Below are 22,455 nucleotides of genomic sequence, written 5' to 3'. Positions count from 1 at the left end.
GTTTAAGAGATACCATTTGCAATCACCACGAAATTGCGCCCGTACGACGTACAATGGAATAAGTAGCATAATTATGCATTGTTTTTCCATATACAGCTGGAACACACACGAAGAATAAAATCAGCATTGTTCCAGTTGCTAAGGAGTTTTGGGGCTGATGTCGAGGCTGTTAATACGGAGCCTGTGCAGTATTTGTGCAGCAACGGTGCAGCCAAACGAAACGGCGCCAGTTTCCCATTTCAGCACAGAACCGCGTGCAGTCGGCCGACAGCGCCGGGCCCCACGGTCGCGCGCGGGAGCCAGCTCGGCCAAGAAGTGACCTAACGTTATACCATGCAGTGTGCGGAGCCGGTCCGGTGACTAATTCACTCGCGCCGATCCCTCGGAACAATGAATTATTTCATGATCGCGCAAAATATTTCATTGTACGCATGTGAATAGTGTATACCTCCACTATATATCTCATCCGGTCATATACTTACTTCTCTCCTTCCATCCCCACTGCTGACCAGTGTACGTATAGGTGTCAGCAGTTCACGCTACTGAAAGTTGCAACGTATACGGTCAGCAGTAAATTTGCCTTTTAGATTCCTTCCTTTATAATTGATGTATACATGATTCTCTAATAGGACAACCACGGCTGTTGCTGCGTTTGAGCATCTTTAAAGTCCACCAATACGACGCGTCTGTTACTATGCGTTCCTACACGCCGACGTTTCCAAGTTTGTGGTTTTCAGTGACTTTCTACAGCATGTGTATCAGGATTATGGCGGGGTTCGCAGTGACGCCGGATGCGACTTAGCTATATGTGAGCATGACAATAAAAAAACAGACAATAAAAATACAAAATAGGTAAGTTTGTTACGCAGCAAGTAATGGCGTAATAATTGGCACGCCAGCCCCAGTTGTATACGACGTAAACTTGTAGAAGGAACACTTAAATTTTGTAGAGGCATGTTTGGATAACACGAACGCAGTGCATATAGGCTAACGCCAACTTGAGCCGTATTGCATTAAAAAAAAGCAACGGTGGGAGAAAACAGCTTCTCATTTATCGGTTTGATTGATTGATATGTGGGGTTTAACGTCCCAAAACCACCATATGATTACGAGAAACGCCGTAGTGGAGGGCTCCGGAAAATTCGACCGGCTGGGGTTCCTTAACGTGCGCCCAAATCTGAGCACACGGGCCTATACAGCATTTTCGCTTCCATCAAAAATGCAGCCGCCACAGCCGGGATCCGATCCCGCGACCTGCGGGTCAGCAGCCGAGTATAGACCGCCGCGGTGGGGCCATTTATCAGGCGTGGCATGTTGTTTCAGTGCGCAAATTTCAACAGAAGTGCGCTTTTGTTACAAAATTCGGCAATATTTTTAAAGATGACGGACAGTACTATATTACGTATACGACAAACTGGCACCTCCTAAGCAGATTCTATCTCAAAACTTACTTAGGAACGCCGACAAAACGCAACCGCTACTGCGACAGCGTCACCAAAGCAATGCGCCCAAATAACGCTTTGTGAGGTCAGATACGACGGGCGCGGGGCCCACCTCTGGAAGCGCGGCGCTGCAATCGCTGTGGATCTAGAGTGCCTCGATGCGCGCGCCCCCGCTTAGAGTGGTGTCAGCTTTTGCAAGGGCAGATGCCGCCGCCTCGGCTTCGGCGCCAGCGCGACCGCCATTTTGGCGCCTCCGGCCGGTAGTTCGTGCTTGGCGTGTGAGGTGTTGTTGGGCAGTGTTCATTCCCTTACAGTTTTATGCACCCATCTCCGCATCACCATGCCCGGCTGCTGCGTGCCGCAGTGCTCGAATCACTCGAGAAACGGATGGAAGTTGTACCGGTTTCCAAGAGACCCAAAAAGAAGGCTTCTTTGGACCGTTAAAATCAAACGAGACAAGTGGCAACCGACTAATACGTCGCACGTATGCAGCGTAAGTAAACATTTTTTTTTTTTAGTGCGTCGTATTCTGACTGGTCAGCATTATTTAGGGCGCCGTTGTTTTTTATTTAGGTGCGCAATGTAAACGCAGGACAGCCAAACGTCGTGCAGGGTACTGTGCGGCGTGCTCGTGTTAAAAGATCACGCTTTAAGAAAATGCGTCAAGTACGGGGGCTTCGGAAGCCCCCGTGTCGATAACATTTCATGCTGGTTCAAGGGCCTCGAGTGTGCTACTACATTCATAGGAATTGCGACTAGTTTCAGTGCCCTTGCACGGGAAAGTGTTGCCTTGGCAGCAGCGTTGTGAAATCCTTCCCACCCCCTACCCGAGGCTGTTAATTTCGTGCACTGCGCTTCGCAGCTATTTTGCTCGCGAGACCGGCTGCCGCTGTCGTGACCGTCCGCCTCGCAGCCCGAAGACAGACTTCGTGAAATTGCCGTACTCGCTCGCCAACTCGCCCCGACAGCGTACGCGTCGACCGGGTGCTGGCGGAGTTGAGCTGAACGAAAAGTAGGCAAGAGATGGGGACGCAGGAGGTGTAGTTAAACAGATGAGAATTTAGAAAGTGGAGGAGGGAGAAAATTATATGCAAGGGCAGAAAACGGGGAGTGAGTTCAGGCCGCGTGCCGGCGAGCGAGTACGGAAATCTGACGGCGCCTGACTGCTGCCGAACTTCAAGAGTACGGCACGTAGAGTTCACGTAATTCACATAAGAGGAAATTGGACGTGAAATGCGCGCATATGGCCTCGCAGGGAATTAACATAGGCTCGGGTGCGTGGTAGGGGGATTTCACAACGCTTACGAGGCCTGCCCATGTTTATTCGTGCACGCGTTGGCACTGATCGGTCGAAATTTGAACGCCTCTTGTGAAATCAAGCCGTTTGAACATAAACATGCTGTTCCTGCGAAAAACTCGTAATATTACGAGGCCGGACTTCTGCCCGTCTTGTGTGTATCGTCGTATGTATACTTGGGAATCAGGAACACTTCAGTGACGAACAAAACAAGCGCTGTTACGGAGTGTTGTCATTTTTACCTGACAAATAAATTCGATTGCATTGGGAACTTGGAGGCTTGGGTACAAAGCTTTCGATAGAACGAAATCTGTAACGCTCGCTATAAAATCAGACCTGGTCCTTTGTCGGCACAATAGACTAATATTTTATTCACATGAATTCAGGAATCCTTACAGATTTTCAGTGCGAAAATTGAAAGGGTTATTATAACAGCAGGCTGGGTCTATGATCGCGCTCACTGAAGTGGCTTACGTGAAAGCGCGCGTGAGCTCAATTAGTTTCCTTCTTTTTGTGCTTCAAAGTTGCTGCTAGTTCCTGCTGCGAATCATACTGAATGCATACATGAAATCTTGTTTATTGACAGTGACAGACATTCGTTTTTCTTCTGCCAGTGTGTTAATTTCCAATTCTGGTTTTATTTGCAGGCTCACTTTGAAGAGAACAACTATGAGCAACATCGTGCGGATGGCTGGAAGAAGTTGAAACCAAATGCCGTCCCAACTTTGTTCACATTCAAACGTAAGATTGAACTTTTTTCTTGCATTACATAAAGCAGCACCAGTTGCAAGTACTCTATGTACCTGGGATTTCTACGAAGCTAACACCAAATAGGTCCTCATATGCTGCGTCCACATTAGTGCATAAATTCTGGAAATGCAGTCACGGACAAAGCTAGGAAATGCGAACACAAAAATGTGAACCAGACCACGCAAAATCGAAAAATACTGCTAATATTAGACGGTCAAATAATGGCACGCTATTAGTGCGTTTGGAAAGCTACATTTCCCAACTTTGTTTTTGTGATTACGTTGCATCACTTTGACTTGCATGTAAAAAAAAATTGCGATACTTGAGTGTTGTGGTTTATATTTCTTGTTTGTATTTTTTGGTCATGACTGTATATACGTCTGGATTTCAGTGTTTACAGGCATGACCCACTGCACAACAGTTTTCCGCTACTTAGCACACGGTCGTGTACTGCTAGGATGTCAGGTGCAGTGGCTATGTTATTTACAAAGGGGGAAAACGGAAACCATTATGTATACGAGATCCACGATGCACGAGCCCCCACTACAGTGCGCCTCATTACCTGCGTTGCGTTGGCGTGTTAAGCCCTACAATCAAATAATCAATAAACTGCATAGGGAGCGAATGTCAGTTGAGCCCTCCACAACGGCGCACACGTGTAGCTCTGGCATATGAAGCTCCAATTTGAATTAGAGCCATTTATTGTGGGGAGAAATTTTGAGCACAATTTAATTATGGTATTTTAAGACCTTCCCCTATCCCTTGTGGAAAGGGCGGGGGAAGGACAAGTGTCTTCCTCACGTCAATAACTAAGCCGGTATCTGCTGCATGTGTTACATTTGTAAAATTAACAAGCTAGACATGAACTGGCATTGCTTGAATATGTTCATGAATACATACATTTCTGCTTGCAGCACTGCCTAAGGAACGAAAGCCACCAAAAGAAAGAACTGTGCCTGCACCCTCCAGCAACGAGACCAACAAATCTCCTCCTGGTCTGCGTCAATATCCAGCTGCAGTTAAAACTACCCTAGAGACCCCACAAAACCACGCCGTTCCTGAATCTACACGGCAAGGAACATCGTGTTATGGGCACGACACCATGGAAGTTGACGACGCCGTTGTTGAACTGTCAGCGAACACTAGTGATGCAGATTCAAGAGAAGTTAATGCAGCGGCTGGTGAGACATCAAATTCTACTGCAGAATCAGCAGAACTGAAGAAGAAGCTTGCTGACCTTACAAGAAAGTACTCTGAACTTCAGCAACATCATGACACAGCCAAGAACACCATTAGTGGTCTCAAGAAAAAAGTGCAAAAACTCGAGACTGAGGCAACAAATATTTCGCAAAATATGAAATTTCTCAACGACGATCAGGTACGCGCTCTCTCAAGGAGCAGCAGCTTGGGGAACTCTTGGTCTCCGCACACTGTCAAGCAAGGCCTTCAAATTAAGTTTGCTTGTGGAACAACCGGATATGAAACTTTGAGAAAAATGGGATATCCTCTCCCATCCAAAAGAACGCTCGCACGGAGGATTCAAAATTTGAAGTTTCTCCCAGGCGTTCTTCACGAAGTGATAGACGTTATGAAATGCAAAGCCGAGACCATGGAGGATGTAGAAAAGGACTGCGTCCTTTTTTTGGATGAAATGGAGATAGTGCCGGGGTTTGAGCTAGATCGGGCTGAAGACGCACTTCTCGGAGGAATAACTCTTCCTCCGAAGCCTGAAGAGCCTGCGGTTCATGCTCTGGTATTTATGTTGGGCGGACTTAACCAGCGATGGAAGCAGGTGATTGCATATGAATTTACCGGAAGAAACATCGATGGCGGCTTGCTGAAAAACTATGTGTTGGAACTAGTACAGCTGTGCAGTCAAATATATCTGAGAGTTCACGCAATCACATGTGACATGGGCTCGGCAAACCGCGCAATGTGGAGGGAATTCGCCTTTTCCAGTCACAGAGATTCTTCCACGGTGTGCTCCATACCTCATCCGTGCATGGACGGGAAGGAACTTTTTTTCATTGCTGATCCGGCTCACGTCTTGAAGAACCTCAGAACCTCTTGAGCTCAGAAGTTTTCACGTTGAGTGAGGCCACAGTTGCCAAACATGGCCTGCCTTCTTCACAAGTCAACTTGGAATATGTTCAGGCTGTGCTCGAAGAAGATTCTAAAAGAGAACTGAAGGTAGCCCCAAACTTATCCGAAATGCACACCAGCGCAGGCCACTTCACCAAAATGAAGGTTGGTGTCGCTGTACAACTTTTTCGGGAAGCTCCCCCAGCTATCAGATTCCTTATAAAGGAAGGAGTTCTTAAACAGGAAGCAGAAACAACAGCTTGGTTCATGGAGCTGATTTCAAAATGGTATGCACTGATGTCTTCGCGGCATCCAACACTGGCCCTGAGTCGGAGAAGTAGGGCTAAGTACTCCGAAGCCCTAGATACATTACACACAGCAATAGAAACCATCAGAACTATGAAAATGGGTGCCACATCCCATTGGAAACCGTCGCAAGCAGGTGTACTCATATCAACTACAGTTGTACTTCGCCTCCAAGACGTTCTTTTAGGAGACGAAGGCTATGAGTTTTTTCTTACGAGCAGGCTCCTGCAGGACTGCTTAGAGAACCTCTTTTCTGTGGTGCGGCTTATGAAGCCGGTTCCCAATGCCTACGATCTCAAGTGCGCTCTGAGACTGGTGAGCGTAAGCCAATTTTTGCATACACCGAGGACGACCAGCTACGAGCTTGATGACAGGGAGTACCTGGTGGACCTGCTATCCCAGGGGAAGGAAGCCTGCGTCGAGAAGGAAGCTCAAGAAATCGATGATTCAGAGATTTTGTTCATCGAAGGATTGTCGTCCACAGAATGCAGTATTCTCTTTTACCTAGGAGGATTTATTTTGAAGGGAATTTTGACATCTGTGAAGTGCGCAAAATGCAAAGATGCTCTCCTTGGAACTGCCAACGACGAGCATGCTTCGCTGACAGCACTGAAAGAGTACGTTTCAGATGGAGGCAACCTCATCTACCCCAGCAAGGGAGTTATGAAAGCCTTGATAGACTATGAGGAGCATTTTGCTGCCATAAACTCTTGGTGCACGGACAAAGTAGTCACGATGAAGTCGCCGCTTCGTTCACTCACCGCATACCTAAACAAGGTGCACCGCCGCAGCTTGTGTGTATGCGCGGAGCACGAGGACAGTATATACCGACTGCTCACAGAGAGGTACGCAAGAATAAGGCTGCGCATTCACCTTCGGCAGGTTCCAGTCGGGAGTTGCAATGGACATGCAAGCAAAACATGTGCCGGCGTCAACCTCTCATGAGAAATGGACACGCCAAGATAAGCTGTATGCTTAAAAGGTTTCGGCTCACGTGGGCACGCTTTTGACTCTTGCATTTTTTATTTTTAAACATTTCATTTCGTACTGCATTTGGTTTGTCTTGTATCTGACTTTGATTTTCACTAGTGGGACAACGCAGCATTAAGGCGCACAAATAAATGGCCTGTTCACTGAAATCGTGGGTGTCGTTTCATAAAGGTACACTGGTAAAGCATGTTACTCTCGGGTATGCTGCCTGCACAGTGCATGAAATGGTGAGGCAGGGGAAGGTGGTACCGAATGTCAGATAATGTGTGCGTGTGCGTGTGCGTGTGTGTGTGTGTGTTATATATACACACACACGCAAGTATATAAAGTACAGCGATTCCTGCCTTTGCTATTCGGCTGATTCACAAAGACCCAAATATTGCATTCCTTTCAGCAAGCGTAGTAATAAAAGTTCATGCGCCCCTCCGTCTTAACGACGACAACGGTTTAACGCGAATCTTTCTGGTGTGGGAGTTCGTGGCTCATTTCATTCAGTCTATGTCAGCCCCTGGCGCATTGTACAAGCACAGGCCACCAGTTTGTATGACGTGCGTTGTTCCATTTAACAATTAGGCAACAACAGCACTAAGAGGTGTCCAAGTTGCACCAAAAAAAAAAAGCTCGCCAACGAGTACTTCTTTCCTACCATACGCGAGCACCGCAAGCGGTAATGCGCTTCGCATGCTGCCCCACTACGGCAGGAGCCGTAATGGCGGCCGTCGTAGCAGACGACGCGGCTGTCCTCACCCTCAGCGGAGCGCGCGGGCATCAAGGCACCCTATGTGGATCGCGTGATCTCGTATCGCTCTACCGAAGGAAAGCGGATGGTTTTTGCGTTCTTTTAAACCGATATTACGCGTTTTTTTTTCTCCTTGTTAGCAGCGTTATTTTGCCCTCGCTTCAGGTGTGAGGACACCTGTATGCTGCATAATCCGTAAAAGGTGCAGCAAAACTTATCGGCGGCATGGTACTTTTCTTGATTGATTGATTGATTTGTGGGGTTTAACGTCCCAAAACCACGATATGATTATGAGAGACGCCGTAGTGGAGGGCTCCGGGAATTTCGACCACCTGGGGTTCTCTAACGTGCAACCAAATCTGAGCACACGGGCCTACAACATTTCCGCCTCCATCGGAAATGCAGCCGCCGCAGCCGGGATTCGAACCCGCGCCCTGCGGGTCAGCAGCCGAGTACCTTAGCCACTAGACCACCGCGGCGGGGCATGGTACTTTTCTTCCCGAGCCCCAGTACAGCATGTGCGCGAAGGAGTCAGGCGTGAGATGCTTTTACCCCTATACATTGCTTTGCAAGAACATGATGCCGATGTCACCTGCATTTTTTGTTGAAGTTATTTTAAGCTCATATATGGGATTAAAACGAACACAGATCACGAAGGTTCACATGAAAGCAGAACGTTTCAGCTCAAGCACGGGAGCCTTGTTCACAACGAAAAATTACACAGCCAACTTATGCATGTTTTAAAATATGGCATGGCATTACGCGCGCTTGCGTTGGGAGTGGCCGTGATTACGTATAAGCGTTCAATCACGCCGTAGTCTTGATTGTCACAGATTCAAGATAAATCTGACAAGTCAAGTTTTCTTTTTTCTTTCTATTTCCGTTATCTTTGTCCAATGCCACTACTTCGTGACCAGTTTTGCCTTTGTGTGTTCGGCCCCAGCGCGTTTGATGAAGCCTTTTCCCATCACACACCGTGCTGCTTTAGTCATGGCTGAAGGGCCAGTCTCGCCCAGGTAAACCTACATTTTGCCTCCGGTGTCCATTCTAGAGTCCTCATGTAAGGCGTTTTTTTTCCCTATAAAAGAGCCAAATGCAGAAACCGAAACACGGCCAAATTTCATTGGACCGTAAAGCACGCCTAAGTATCTTCAATTTCTATAACCAAAATGGTGCACTGACTTTATTGTAACAAGAGCTCGAAAAGGCAGTTCCTAATCAAAAATGAGCCAACTATTCCAACTGTTTCAATCAAAGTGAGCCACATTCATCAAACCAGCACTGTGCCAACAAACATGATCAAAACAGCCAACATGATCCCACCCAAAATGTTTCATTTGTGTCTTAGTTGCTTTGTTCTCGTGCTTACGTTCCACAATTAGGTTTTCTAGCGCGAGTTCACGCTCACTGAAGGACGTGATGTTTAATGACAAAACTCGATTGTAAACAGTAATAGCTGACTTGCCTATATATACTTCTCCTTGCATCTTAGTCATTCTTTTTCACTTTAGCGCAACAGTATCTTGCCCTCAGTTCACTCCAACACGGTGAAATAAAATAGGCATGAAATAAAGACATCGAGCGTCTACCTATTCCCTAAAGAAGAAGAAGTGGTCGGAACCGGCATGGCATAAAACTAACTGGAACACTTTTCAAGGCCTTCAATTGATGCCAGGAACAAGAAAACACTGGTGGCAGTCCAGAATAGTGTCCCTTTTTACCAGGAAGGCCACTCGCTCTTCAAGTCTAGTAATCGCCGTTACGACCATGCGTCGAAGCACGGCAGCGACGGAAGCAAAAGTATGATGTCAATTCTATGGCGAAATATTGCTATACCGTACATTCGAACCGTTTGACACTTATTTCACGAGCTAATTAATGTCCAAATAAATTGTTTCGATCTACATGAGCCAAACACAAACTTTACTCCACAATACTGACAATATTTGGCTATGTAGATTTTAGCCACAATATATATCTGTGCTGTCTAGGTGCGAGGAACATCTTGGCGAAAATTTGTTTGAGCAGGCCGAACCATATTGTCAGTAGAAAAAAAAGTGGGGTTTTCTCAGTCTCATTTAAATTGCATTTGGATCTTTTAGAAAAAAAAATGCCTCATGTGTTTTCCTGATTACGCGTGTTTGCGTCCGACTGTCGATTTCAGCTCTCGGGGTTCTTTGTTCGTAGTTATGTAAGTAAAATAAGTCCACAGTGTCACTTGTTCTCCTCGTCGTTTCAAGCTATATATGTACACGCGAAAACGTGGCCAGCTTCAAGCACTGATTCGCTGTTCTGTAAAAACTCGCAGAATCCCTGAGGCATTCGCCTAAAACGACTGGAAAGCGAAAGCCATCTGGTATGGCTATATATTACCTTGTAATTTACATCACTCGTACGACACTTTTTTTTTTTCGTAACCCGATCGCCGCAAAGACGAAGTGAACGCACAGCTCGTGCGGTCACGCAATGTTTATTTGCTTCATTTCTCTCACGCTGCTCACGCCGGCTTTTCGTTCGAGGTCACGTTACATTGTCACATATAAGGCTCTAGTATAGACGGAATCGAAAAAAAAATATCGTAACATAACTGTCGCAAATGCAGCAGAATCATAAACACAGTTTATGGGGTTTAACGTATATGGAAGCGAATCGGGCTTTATTTCATAATGAATGTCTCCGGGTGACTTCACCCCCCTTGGGGTTCTTTAACGTGCACTGACGAGAAAGCACACATCATCTCCACCGAACCTGGACCACAACCTGTGAGTGCACCACGGCGGCTACAATCGTGCGCACAAGATATAAAGCGGTGCAGATCACGACAACGTCGTAAAAAGATGGCAGGAACGGGCACATTTTAGCTAACGTGCACCCTTGCGCTGCACTCGAGGGTTTTATTTTCGATACCCCTTTCTTAAATCCTGTCCTAATCATAACACAGCCGCTACCGCGTCGTAATCGAACTGGCGTTCACCAGTGCAACGTCGTATACCATCACTTGACCATCGCTGCCGCAGGTGGGGTGATTTCATTGAAGCTATAGTAAGATCTTCCTGGACTATTCAGTAAGATTAGTTGTCTTTTCGACTATGTTTTTGCAGTTTCTCTATTCCCATTAAAAACTCAACACCTATATATATATATATATATATATATATATATATATATATATATATATGCTTTTCTTCATCTTAATATTGCTCGTGGGCGTCATGCCCACGGTAGCGTGACTCCATCAAAAGAATAAGCTTTTAGGTACCCTTCATCCTTTATTATGCTCGATAAAAAATGATGTCGTAAGATAAAGAAAAAAACTAAGAAAATTACAGCTTATCTTGCTCGGGGCTTCAGGCGTGAAGATACGGTCGTATAAACTATAGCTCTGTTGTTCTGCTTGCACGCGCGATTCGTATGGGTAAAGCCGCCGAGTTACATCACGTACTACTGTATAAGGACCGTTAACGGGTACAACGCAATCCGTGGCCCGAAGGTTGAAAGGAAACTCCACTAAATCACACGGAGCTCGGCTTTCTTCCCCAGCTCGCGCATTAGTCGTGCACGCAATGCACGATGGTGCTGTCTATAGGCGCAATGCCTCGTGAGCGGAAGTCGGACAAATAACTCTTAGCTTAGTCCGCCTGGGGACCGGAATTTTTTCGCACGCTTTGCGAAGCGTATTGTTTTCTTCTTTTTTAATTTATTTGCTGTTGAATGGGGCACAAAATTCAAGCGTTTTTGAACTTCGAGACAATTCCGAAGATCGCGGTCGACGCTTTCAACAGGTTCGTTTCGAAAACCTTTTGAGCGAGCCGCCATGTCATTCTCTGCACTACTGTCAAGTAAATCGTCATACGGTTTCACACTTTTATTTTAGTTCTTTATGTCCCTAATGGCGGGGAGACGAGCTGTATGTCTAATAGCATGCGAAACTATAGTGAAGTGGAAGGTATTTTAATATATTCTAGTTCACTATAGCAAAACTCTTCGTTCTAAGCGAGCTCTCGCTCTTTGTGCAGCCATTTTAATCGACTGTGACCTCGTGAGTAAGCGACACCTCACGAAACACAGCAGAACCAGTAAAAGAGAATAAGGATTAAAGCAAACGACTGATTTTTGTCGGTCATTCTCGTTTTTGCCCCAGAAACCTACTCAACAATAAATGACGATAGTTATAGCGCGAGGAGAAAACGACGACACAGAGACAAGAAGGACACGAAGGACACTGTGGTCTCTGTGTCGTCGTTTTGTTCTAGCGCTATAACTATCGCCATGCCATACCAACTAGCCCAAGCTGCCACACTCAACAATAAAGTAGAGTTTCCCTACAAGCCAATGTATAATTATAACTTGATACCATTTATGCATTCATGAACGAGCAAGGTGTTGTGCCATTCTTTGCTCTCATGTTTTAAATTTTAGTGAACGTGTTTTCACGGCGCTGCTGCGTATAATAGGAAATGTTTCGGTGTTTTAATGCGGCACGCGCCGTGCTTTGTTATGATTTGGTGTGCTTTTGTGACGGTGGATAAAAAATATTCCTGTGAAACGAAGTTTTACTTGAAGTTAAGACGCCTGCCCTACCAGAATTCCTCTTTGTATTCGTCTTCTCACTGCCATCAAAGTAAACATTCAACAAGTAGTCAGAAAGGGTACATACAGGGGAAACGATTTTGTTTTAATTGAATCACAGAAATAATGAAAGGCTATTATGTAGCAGCTGCATTTAGATTATATACGTATTACCGAACGAACTTAAAGCCAACAGACGCCAATGGACGGGACGAGCAAAGAGCATGTACTCGCTCAATCGCAGAGCCGTTATATCTCTAGCTACAAGTGCTTCGAGACCGTATTCTGAGACCACTACTTCTAGAGATATCACTTTCAGTGCATGCTGACAGGCTGTTCGAGGGTAGGCGGGAAAGTAGTCACTTCAGTCATAGGTCACGCGAGATAATAATATACGTCACGCAAAGCGACAGTGTCACCAAAAGTCATTGTGTGACAATACGGCCCCCGGACTCAGCCCTGGGTAAAGGTTACCCCGCCCGCTTAATATGTGTGGGGTTTACCGTATACGCGTTCAGTATCGTTTAGATGAAAAAAAAAGCAAGGCTTGCGCAATTACCTGATCAATGATGGCCTCCCGGAACTGCCTCAGTACAGCATTGTAGTCGCTGAAGACAAACCCGAGGGAGCTGCCACCTGTCGACATGACTCCTATCCTTGGCTTTTCTGGAAGAAAAAAAAAGAACAGGGACGTATGGAGAAAACGGCGAGCAACATGGCGATCTCGGAGCAACAGCTGCTTGTTTTTCATTTCATAGCACAATTAAACACGTACGCCCCACCGCGGTGGTCTTAAGGCTGCTGACCCGCAGGTCGCGGGATCGAATCTCGGCAGCGACGGCCGTATTTTCGATGAAGGCGAAAATGCTGGAGGCCCGTGTGCTCGGATTGCATGGAGTGCACGTTAAAGAACCGCAGGTGGTCGATATTTCCGGAGCCTTCCACAACGGCGCTTCTCATACTCACATGGTGGTTTTGGGACGTTAAACCCATATATTAATTAATCACAATTGAGCACATTATTATTATTATTATTATTATTATTATTATTATTATTATTATTATTATTATTATTATTATTATTATTATTATTATTATTATTATTATTATTATTATTATTATTATATCACGTGCGAAGGGCACCACTAACTCGACACAAGACCGAACGAAAGAAAAGAAAGTAGCATTGGTAATTGTCTCCGAAAAGGCAGGCACATCACACCTACCCGCACCTTCGCTGCTCGAGCTACTGGGTTCGACTCATAGCTGAACCGGGCACCCACCATATTTTATACTCTTGCCTAGCATAGGTGTCTTCTATCACTTTCTTCGCTATACTTCTATCTTAAGGAATTAGGTTAAAATCCTTCCCCTATCTCCCGCTCTTTGTAAACTTCCCTGCACCCAACCCAGCCGTTTCCACTGCTCCCCTTTTTTTAATTTATTTTCTTTAGTACCGTCTCTCATTTATTTATTTATTTATTTATTTATTTATTTATTTATTTATTTATTTTAGCTAAGGATGATAACCGTTTTTGACAAAGACAGGTTCACCTATTGAAACGTACACCGGCCCAACTGTCAGACCTCATTCCAGGGTCTATAACCTTTATAGATATGCTTTGATCCACTGACTTCCACCCCCACTTTGGGTGTCTTTTACTTTGCATCACGCTTAACAATATATACGCTTCTCTCCCAAGTCGAGTACGGTGTCTGTTGTGACACGAGGAGCGAAAAATGGTAGAAGTAGATAACAGGAAACGACGGTGACAGAAAGGTAAAATAAAATAATAGGAAGAGGGTGTATGTCTAACGAGCCGCTGTCACGGGGAAAGGGCGTTGCGCGGCGCGGCGACAGGTCGCGGGTTCGATTCGCGGCGGCTGCGTTTCACTGGACGACGTAAAGCACGTCACAACTTCTTCTGCATATATTAATAGACGGATGGGTCTAAATTAATACGAATATTTCTACTAATATATTCATTACAGGTAGCTCAAAACTGATGACATTTTGGCTACTTCGTATCAACCTCTGCAGCGCGTGCTGTCGCTGATAGCGGTTATCTCGATTTCGGAAGGCACAATAGAAGCAGCTACCAAGCATGCGACCTTTTTTCTGGCACACAGCCACAACCAGGGGCGCCATTATGCGGACGTCCTCATTAGGCTGCGTCTCTTTTCGCTCTATCTATATATTACAACGTAGCAGCGTTCTTCACGTATCTTTGACAGCTTGCTATGGCAAACATTTGCGACGAACAACCGCGTACGAATTGGACGCTCCGGCAGGTGTCAAAGGAGAAAGTTCCTCGCACACTAGTTGGTTTGAATTGAACTAGCAACGTGCTGCACAACCACAACAGACAGAAGGAGAGAGACAGGACAGTGCGCAGATTACCACTGTTTAGCGGCGTGAAACCGAAGCGCCAATGAAACAATGCCACATGCGCCACCCACTACACGAAACCAAACATACGCTTTGAAAAGACGTGCGCGATTGCAGCAATTTGCATACCGATTAGCAAAACAAGCTCAAACGCAGCTTCATTTCAACTCGAAAACGGGCAAAACGTGCCCCATGTCTGCCGCCTCAGTCGACTCCTCAACTTGCGTCGCAGATATCAGCCACACAGTTCGTTGTCGCCGTTCAATCGGGATAGAAAGCAATCAGGAAGACAAACCATGGCGTTTAAACTGTTTGGATGCACCGCTTGTGCCAGTCGATGGAGCGTAGAAAGGAAGAGGCACGAAATACACTTTCTGCGCTCTAGAAAAGCAAATTAAGAAGCGCTGCGACTAGATTACCAGAAACAACATCGAAGGAAACAAGTCATATACCACTCAGTCTACGTGCGATAACAGTCTTTCGTTATCGAATCGATACCTGCGGCTCCCGAGGAAATGCACTACACTCACAAAATTGAAAACAAAAAAAGTCGCACACAGAAATACACGACAAATAACAGTGGGAAATACAGGAAAGAAAAAAAAATGTTCGTGGGACAACTGCACTTGAATAACGGACATGATTGATTGACTGATATGTGGGGTTTAACGTCCCAAAACCACCATATGATTATGAGTGACGCCGTAGTGGAAGGCTACAGAAATTCCGACCTCCTGGGGTTCTTTAACGTGTACCCAAATGAATAACGGACATGACCCCATGACCAATCTGCACCTGCCAACAGCTTAACTACGCATTTCCAATGTTTTACTAACTCACTTCTCGCACACGAAAAGACGGCAGATGACAGGAGAGGTATCCTGACACTGCTCAATAAACAACAACAAAAAAAAATAGTCTCAGCACATTTGTTCTTGCGTTCGCGTACATATGACAACTTCAGTGCTCGCAGTACCGGAGCAAGTCAGCTATCACATCGTAACCGCATGACACATGGTTACCGAAGTGTGAATTGGCTCGTATATAAGAACAAGCGTTCTAGTGAACAGTTTAATGAGGAGATCTGGCGCTTTACAGCGTACATTTTAAGGTTTAGAGCGTTTAAGCCTAATGGTGGACTCAGTACCCGCACACGGTATACGTGGCCTTACAGGAGCATCAGCTCGTCCGTGCGCGCTTGTATGCGTGTGTGCGAATTCTATGTATGCTACAGCTTCTCTTCCTAAGGTATACGAAAAACCGAGTCGTATTATAGAATATAACACAGTTGTGGTTTATCTCTGTAACGTCCGATGCATAATATATGCCTGCAACGTCATTTAGATACCTCAAATGCATGATTTAAGCGAAGGATATTTGACGCATAGCCTATTGCAGTGTTTGAAACGCGTTGGCAAAAATTTCAGTCCTGTAATATTCTCAGCAATGTTAAGCTACGATCCATTAAACTAGGAATCAGGTACTACAGATATTAACTGAGAAACACATTTTGCCGTATAAATACCCCTCAGAAATGTATACTTATACCCGGCTAAAAATAAAAGGAACAATTTGTTAAAAATTTTCTTAACGTTGATATAAGCTTTATTGTTACAGGGTTACAGCATACGTATCTAAACACAGTATGGATTCGAGTAACCATCGCATTTTCTCCTATTCTCCTGCATGCAGCGGTCGACGTCCTTTTCCCGAGACGATAACACCTCTTATCAGAATGGAGCCTCTTCTTTATCGCTGTGAAATACCCTTCAGTTACAAGAGCTGCAAATCGCGTCCGTTTCAGGGTCATCTGAATGTTTCCACGATAGCTGGATGGCGCATACACCTGACCCTTCGCAGGGAGAGCGCTGAAGCGCGACGGTTCGTGGCTGAGCGTTGCCATGACAACCAACACGGCCGCTATAATGCATACATATGATCACAATGCCACAAGACGAAGCCTCCACTGCTTCTGTAATGGCAATGCGATTGCACGCACAGAACAAACTCTGTACGTATATACGCTGCGCGAGCTTCCCTTTTCTTTCACATTGCGACGAAGGTTGGAACTGCAATGTATGCGCATTACAATATGTGAGTCTTGCACAAGTAAAACAAGACTGTATATGTACGCCAAGAAACCCCGATCAATCGTAACGAATTCGAAGTCGCCAGCATGCCTACACTCTCACGTGCACTAGTGTGCGCTTGTTCTCAGGAGAGTCCTGGCACGACCGCGTTCGAGTCTGTCTGAATGTTCAGTCTATCATACTGCGATACTCAAGCGATACGAACCCTATAAAGCAGGGCTCTCGAGTACGCGGCCCGCACCGGCCTGCAGATGACTGTCTTCGTCCCATGTGTATATATCATCTTTCTATTAGGTATGTTCACAGGCCACATAGAAGCGACTGGTCTCCAACATATTTTCTTTTCCTGAGGCACCCCAAGCAGTCGCCTTGTGTTATACAATGTTAAAGAATCAGCGAATTTCAGTAGTTGACAGAAAAACACTTCTAATTAACAGATATAAAGTTCGAGACTGTCTAATCGGACGTTTTGCGAACAGATCTACAACTTTCTCGTTGAAACTTTTTATCCGCCTTCGCTTCTTCAAAAGTTAGTTAATTTAACAGATATAACTGAGCAATATTTCAGGGCACAAAAATAGTCTGACTAACTCCAGGCAACGGTCAGCAACACGCATTTGGTCGCGTCGTAATTGCATGTGTCCTCGGCATATTTTCATACTCTGGCGAAAAGTACCTGGAGCACCCTATATATATATATATATATATATATATATATATATATATATATATATATATAATTGATTGATTTGTGGGATTTAACGTCCCAAAACCACCATATGATTATGAGAGACGCCGTAGTGGAGGGCTCCGGAAATTTCGACCACCTGGGGTTTTTTAACGTGCGCCCAAATCTGAGCACACGGGCCTACAACATTTCCGCCTCCATCGGAAATGCAGCCGCCGCAGCCGGGAATCTAACCCGCGACCTGCGGGTCAGCAGCCGAGTACCTTAGCCACTATATATATATATATATATATATATATATATATATATATATATATATATATATATATATATATATATATATATATATATATATATATATAAGGGAAAGAAGTGTATACCTAAGGGCTCGTTTTTCCGTGTTTTAACACAATATTAATGAGATCTAACAGACAGTAATGCCAAGGAATGTACAGGGGAAGTTATTAGAACCAATGGAATGTAAATAAGAAGAAAGAAAAGTGGATGAAAGAATAACCAGCCGTGAGCAGGAATCGAACCTACGACCTTCGAATAACGCGTTCGATGCTCTATCCACTGAGCTATCACAGCGGCCCTCCCTCCATCCACTTTTTTGGGTTTATATGTGAATTTAGAAGTAGGAGTGACAGTCAGCGCCATCTATAAGCCAAAGAACGAGTGTGAAAACACTCTTATTCGCATGTTTGGCGTCACGTAGCACGTGAACTTATTATGAGCGGGCAGCTAATTAATTGTCCCTCTTATACAACCTAAACGCACCAAGTCTGCCAGTACGAGACCCTCGTTCAATGAAATAAGGGAAAGAAGTGTATACCTAAGGGCTCGTTTTTCCGTGTTTTAACACAATATTAATGAGATCTAACAGACAGTAATGCCAAGGAATGTACAGGGGAAGTTATTAGAACCAATGGAATGTAAATAAGAAGAAAGAAAAGTGGATGAAAGAATAACCAGCCGTGAGCAGGAATCGAACCTACGACCTTCGAATAACGCGTTCGATGCTCTATCCACTGAGCTATCACAGCGGCCCTCCCTCCATCCACTTTTTTGGGTTTATATGTGAATTTAGAAGTAGGAGTGACAGTCAGCGCCATCTATAAGCCAAAGAACGAGTGTGAAAACACTCTTATTCGCATGTTTGGCGTCACGTAGCACGTGAACTTATTATGAGCGGGCAGCTGATTAATTGTCCCTCTTATACAACCTAAACGCACCAAGTCTGCCAGTACGAGACCCTCGTTCAATGAAATAAGGGAAAGAAGTGTATACCTAAGGGCTCGTTTTTCCGTGTTTTAACACAATATTAATGAGATCTAACAGACAGTAATGCCAAGGAATGTACAGGGGAAGTTATTAGAACCAATGGAATGTAAATAAGAAGAAAGAAGAAAGAAAAGTGGATGAAAAAATTACCAGCCGTGAGCATATATATATATATATATATATATATATATATATATATATATATATATATATATATATATATATATATATCTGTGTGTGTGTGTGTGTGTGTGTGTGTGTGTGTGTGTGTGTGTGTGTGTGCAAGCCTTTCCATATTTTCGATCGATGTCGCAGGTTCTATCGCGGTCGTGGTGGCTGCTGAATACAAAACGCTGGTGTACATACATTCAGCTGCATGTCTGGGATAATCATCGGATAGATAAGAATTAATCTCGTGTCGCCCACTGCGGCATGCTTCATAATCTGTGAGGTACTGTGGGAACCAAACGCGCGTTCCCCTTTGGCGCCTCGTTCCCCAAGCTTGCGCGAGCGCAGACCACGTGTGGCTCGAGCGACGGGAACATGGCCACCGTGGTTTCGCTGCCACGTCTTTTTGTCTGCTGGCCCCGCCACGGTGGTCTAGCGGCTAAGATACTCGGCTGCTGACCCGCAGGTCGCGGGTTCAAATCCCGGCTGCGGTGGATGCATTTCCGATGGACGCGGAAATGGTGTAGGCCCGTGTGCTCAGATTTGGGTGCACGTTAAAGAACCCCAGGTGGTCGAAATTTCCGGAGCCCTCCACTACGGCGTCTCTCATAATCATATGGTGGTTTTGGGACGTAAAACCCCACACATCAATCAATCTTTTTGTCTGCTGCGAGCCGTGCGTCACTTTTCCCTGCACAGAGGGGCATGTCCGAACTTCCCCGAACAACGCCTCCCCCTCGCGTCACGGTAGCACACGTACGTCACGGTGCTTCGCCGATCCTGATTGGCCACCCGTGAGCCCCTTTCCCGGTAGCTTGCCTTCATCTGGCGCTCTCGCAGGGCAGATGCGCACGTGAGACAGACGTGCTGTTCCATCAGGCGGGTTCTGGTACACGCGCTCGGCTGCTGCTCTTTGTGTGCTAGCCCTAGCGCCTGCCGGAAAGCGTACACTCGGTCGGTCTGGCGGAGTTCGCTGCCGGCCCGCAAGCCTGTCATTTCCGCACTGTGCTGTATCTTGGGTATAAATAAATCCGTGTTTGTTGACGACCTGCCTTGAGTGCCATCTATGCGCCGTGTCGGAGAGTCGACAAACCCGACCGTATAGCGTCTTTGTGCGCAGCGGCAGTGGAGAACGTCGCGTCTCTCCCGGTCGCTTCGTAGGGTAAGCCTTTAGCAAAGCTATTTCCACGGTGCATGGTCTTATTGACACGACATCTAATTGCCATAGGCAGAACGGCGCACATTGGAATTTCCATGTTGCCGTGTATTGTCCATCGTATGCATTGTGTCATTTGATCTGCCTATGCTGAAACAAAGCAGATCTTGTAATAACAGATGCTAATTTTGGTGTTTAAAAGAGCATATAAACACTATTATTATTTGTGAAAAGAAACATTCCACGCTTTTTTTTAAGAACTTTCTGCCGCTTTAGCCCCCAGGGTCTGACCTTGTTAGTGCGCCCGTATGCGAACTATATACCGCGCGTGCCCGTATTTTTCTCCTATTTATTAATGCTGTGAGCGACGCCGCGCTTTTAAGAGGAATTTTCGTTATAGGAACATCCGGCACCGCGTCGTTTGTCGAGCTTCTGGGGACAACAAGAGGACATACACGAGGCCTCCGGAGCGTGCACAATTGTTTTGGTTGCTCCGCGGCCTCGGCACGAGGCAAGAAATGTTCCGCTACGAAGGAAATGAGAGACATCAAAATGAAGACCAGGGCGTCGGGAAACGCGCGCTCTACAATGGGACGATTGCGTCATCCCCTATTTTTATCGTCGCGCTTGATTCCCGTACTGTATTGACGCCAGCTGCCACCGATATAACGTTCGCGAATAGCGAGGGCTTGTTTTGCATGCACAGAGAAACAGTCGGGAGCTTCCGGCCTGTCGCATCCTTCATTGGGGCGTTTGTGGGGCGCGCAATTGATGTCTCCCTGCTTATAAAACACTGCGTCATCAGCGCGAGGAGACCTAGCCTCTTGCGAAACTGACCCGACGGGCTCGTTGCCTCGGCTATCTGCGCAGACATCTGGACGGTTATGCTATCACAGCCTTCGATCACGATTGAGCATGCGGGAGCGCAGCAGCCGACCGTCATAAGCATGGATTTTTTCTCCGAACGACGATCTGCCGCCGGTCACTTAGTCCTCAGATCAACGCCGGAAACGTTTATTATTGCCCGGCGCAGTAAAACGAGGATTTGGTATCTTGTAGTATTTCCCGGGTAAAGATGCGTCCGTAGAGACCGGATTACGTTATACACGCCGAAGAAAGGTCGCCGAAGCACGCCGTCGACCAACGACCGGCAGCCACGTGTCTTGCCCCGCTGCGGTGGTCTAGTGGCTAAGGTACCCGGCTGCTGACCCGCAGGTCGCGGGATCGAATCCCGGCTGCGGCGGCTGCACTTCCGAAGGAGGCGGAAACGTTGTAGGCCCGTGTGCTCAGATTTGGGTGCACGTTAAAGAACCAAAGAACCCCAGGTGGTCGAAATTTCCGGAGCCCTCCACTACGGCGTCTCTCATAATCATATGGTGGTATTGGGACGTTAAACCCCACATATCAATCAATCAATCAATCAATCAATCAAAGCCACGTGTATTCATTGACCTCCCTTGCGTCAAACGATAAAATCCATAGCTTTTCCGCATAGGAGAAGCAATGAACCCGATAGCAACAAATTGGAAAGTCACGCGCAGAATGGCAAGCAGATCGAAACGTGCCCCGCGTTTCACGCACAAATAACGCACAAAACGTACTCACAAGTGTATACCTGTGTATAAGCGTCTCAGTTGCTACTTCGCTGTGTCTGAAAAGCGCGCTCTTTTCGCAAACGAACACTGTGCTACGATTGCAGTGACCTTTGTGCGCCCGGTAACTACAACAGAATCGTTCCGGTGAAAGCTTAAGGGCAGCCAAGACATACGATGCTCCCAACTGCGAAATAAGGGCGCACGAGTGTGCGTTCAGGGGCTTTACGAACACCCACTCCTCTCCGCGAGGCAAAGTACGCGTGGGAGATGAGGGCGCGCGCCGCCGCGCGCTCACTGCGCCATCTTGCTGGTAATGCTGAAAACACGATAGTTCCCCCTCAAGATGCCCATCACCAGCGATAAGTGGTAGATATAAATAGCTTCCCGTTTGCACGTTGCAGGACGTGCTTCTCAATGGGTCAGTGGATAACACCTCGCAACGCAGAGGTTCCAAGATCAATTCCGCGCGCCAGAGCAGTTTTCTGTTTGTTTTTCTTTGTTGGGTTTTCATAAATATATATATATACGTATAAATATACGGTGAATGACGGCGATGCCGACGGCGGCGGAAAAATTCAGCCGAGAGTGTTAATATAATTGCTATCGCAATAGAAGCGTGAATTCGCATCCTTTAGCACTTGGCGTGTGAGCATGTTGATATAGGAGGGCGTACGATAAAAATGAGGACCATAATTACCACTCAACGGCGAATGAACAGCTGTATACGCACGCACGCGTTCCTGGCGCAAAGCTTAACACACGAAAAAAAAAAAACGCCAGGCCTGCGCGGAAGGCGCAGCACAGTCACAGCGAAAGCTGGAAAAGCGGCCTTTCAGAGCCTTTTCTAAACACTCATTGGGTAACTGCTGCAAGTACACTTGCAATGCTTGATGTCCACTAGGGCATTAAT

The 22,455-nt window shown here is 46.1% G+C and overlaps 2 protein-coding genes across 3 annotated transcripts in view; one reads left to right on the top strand and one right to left on the bottom strand.

Annotated features, from left to right (window-relative positions):
* Positions 1–22,455, bottom strand: part of LOC119175926 (uncharacterized) — a 134,763-nt gene that overhangs the window by 25,066 nt on the left and 87,242 nt on the right. For both annotated transcript variants that reach the window (XM_075877109.1, XM_037426966.2), the window contains exon 3: positions 12,735–12,841. In XM_075877109.1, the coding sequence (XP_075733224.1) occupies positions 12,735–12,841 (107 nt within the window). The remainder of the gene's footprint in view (positions 1–12,734; positions 12,842–22,455) is intronic.
* LOC142775606 (uncharacterized) lies at positions 254–7,017 on the top strand. Its single transcript, XM_075877110.1, has 3 exons — positions 254–1,935; positions 3,387–3,480; positions 4,404–7,017. The coding sequence occupies exons 1-3, from the start codon at positions 1,783–1,785 to the stop codon at positions 5,558–5,560; spliced, it is 1,404 nt and encodes a 467-aa protein (XP_075733225.1). The 5' UTR covers positions 254–1,782; the 3' UTR covers positions 5,561–7,017.

The sequence above is a fragment of the Rhipicephalus microplus genome, chromosome X (genome assembly GCF_043290135.1).
Source record: "Rhipicephalus microplus isolate Deutch F79 chromosome X, USDA_Rmic, whole genome shotgun sequence".
Taxonomy (NCBI): domain Eukaryota; kingdom Metazoa; phylum Arthropoda; class Arachnida; order Ixodida; family Ixodidae; genus Rhipicephalus; species Rhipicephalus microplus.
This window is presented reverse-complemented; position numbering and strand designations above follow the sequence as displayed.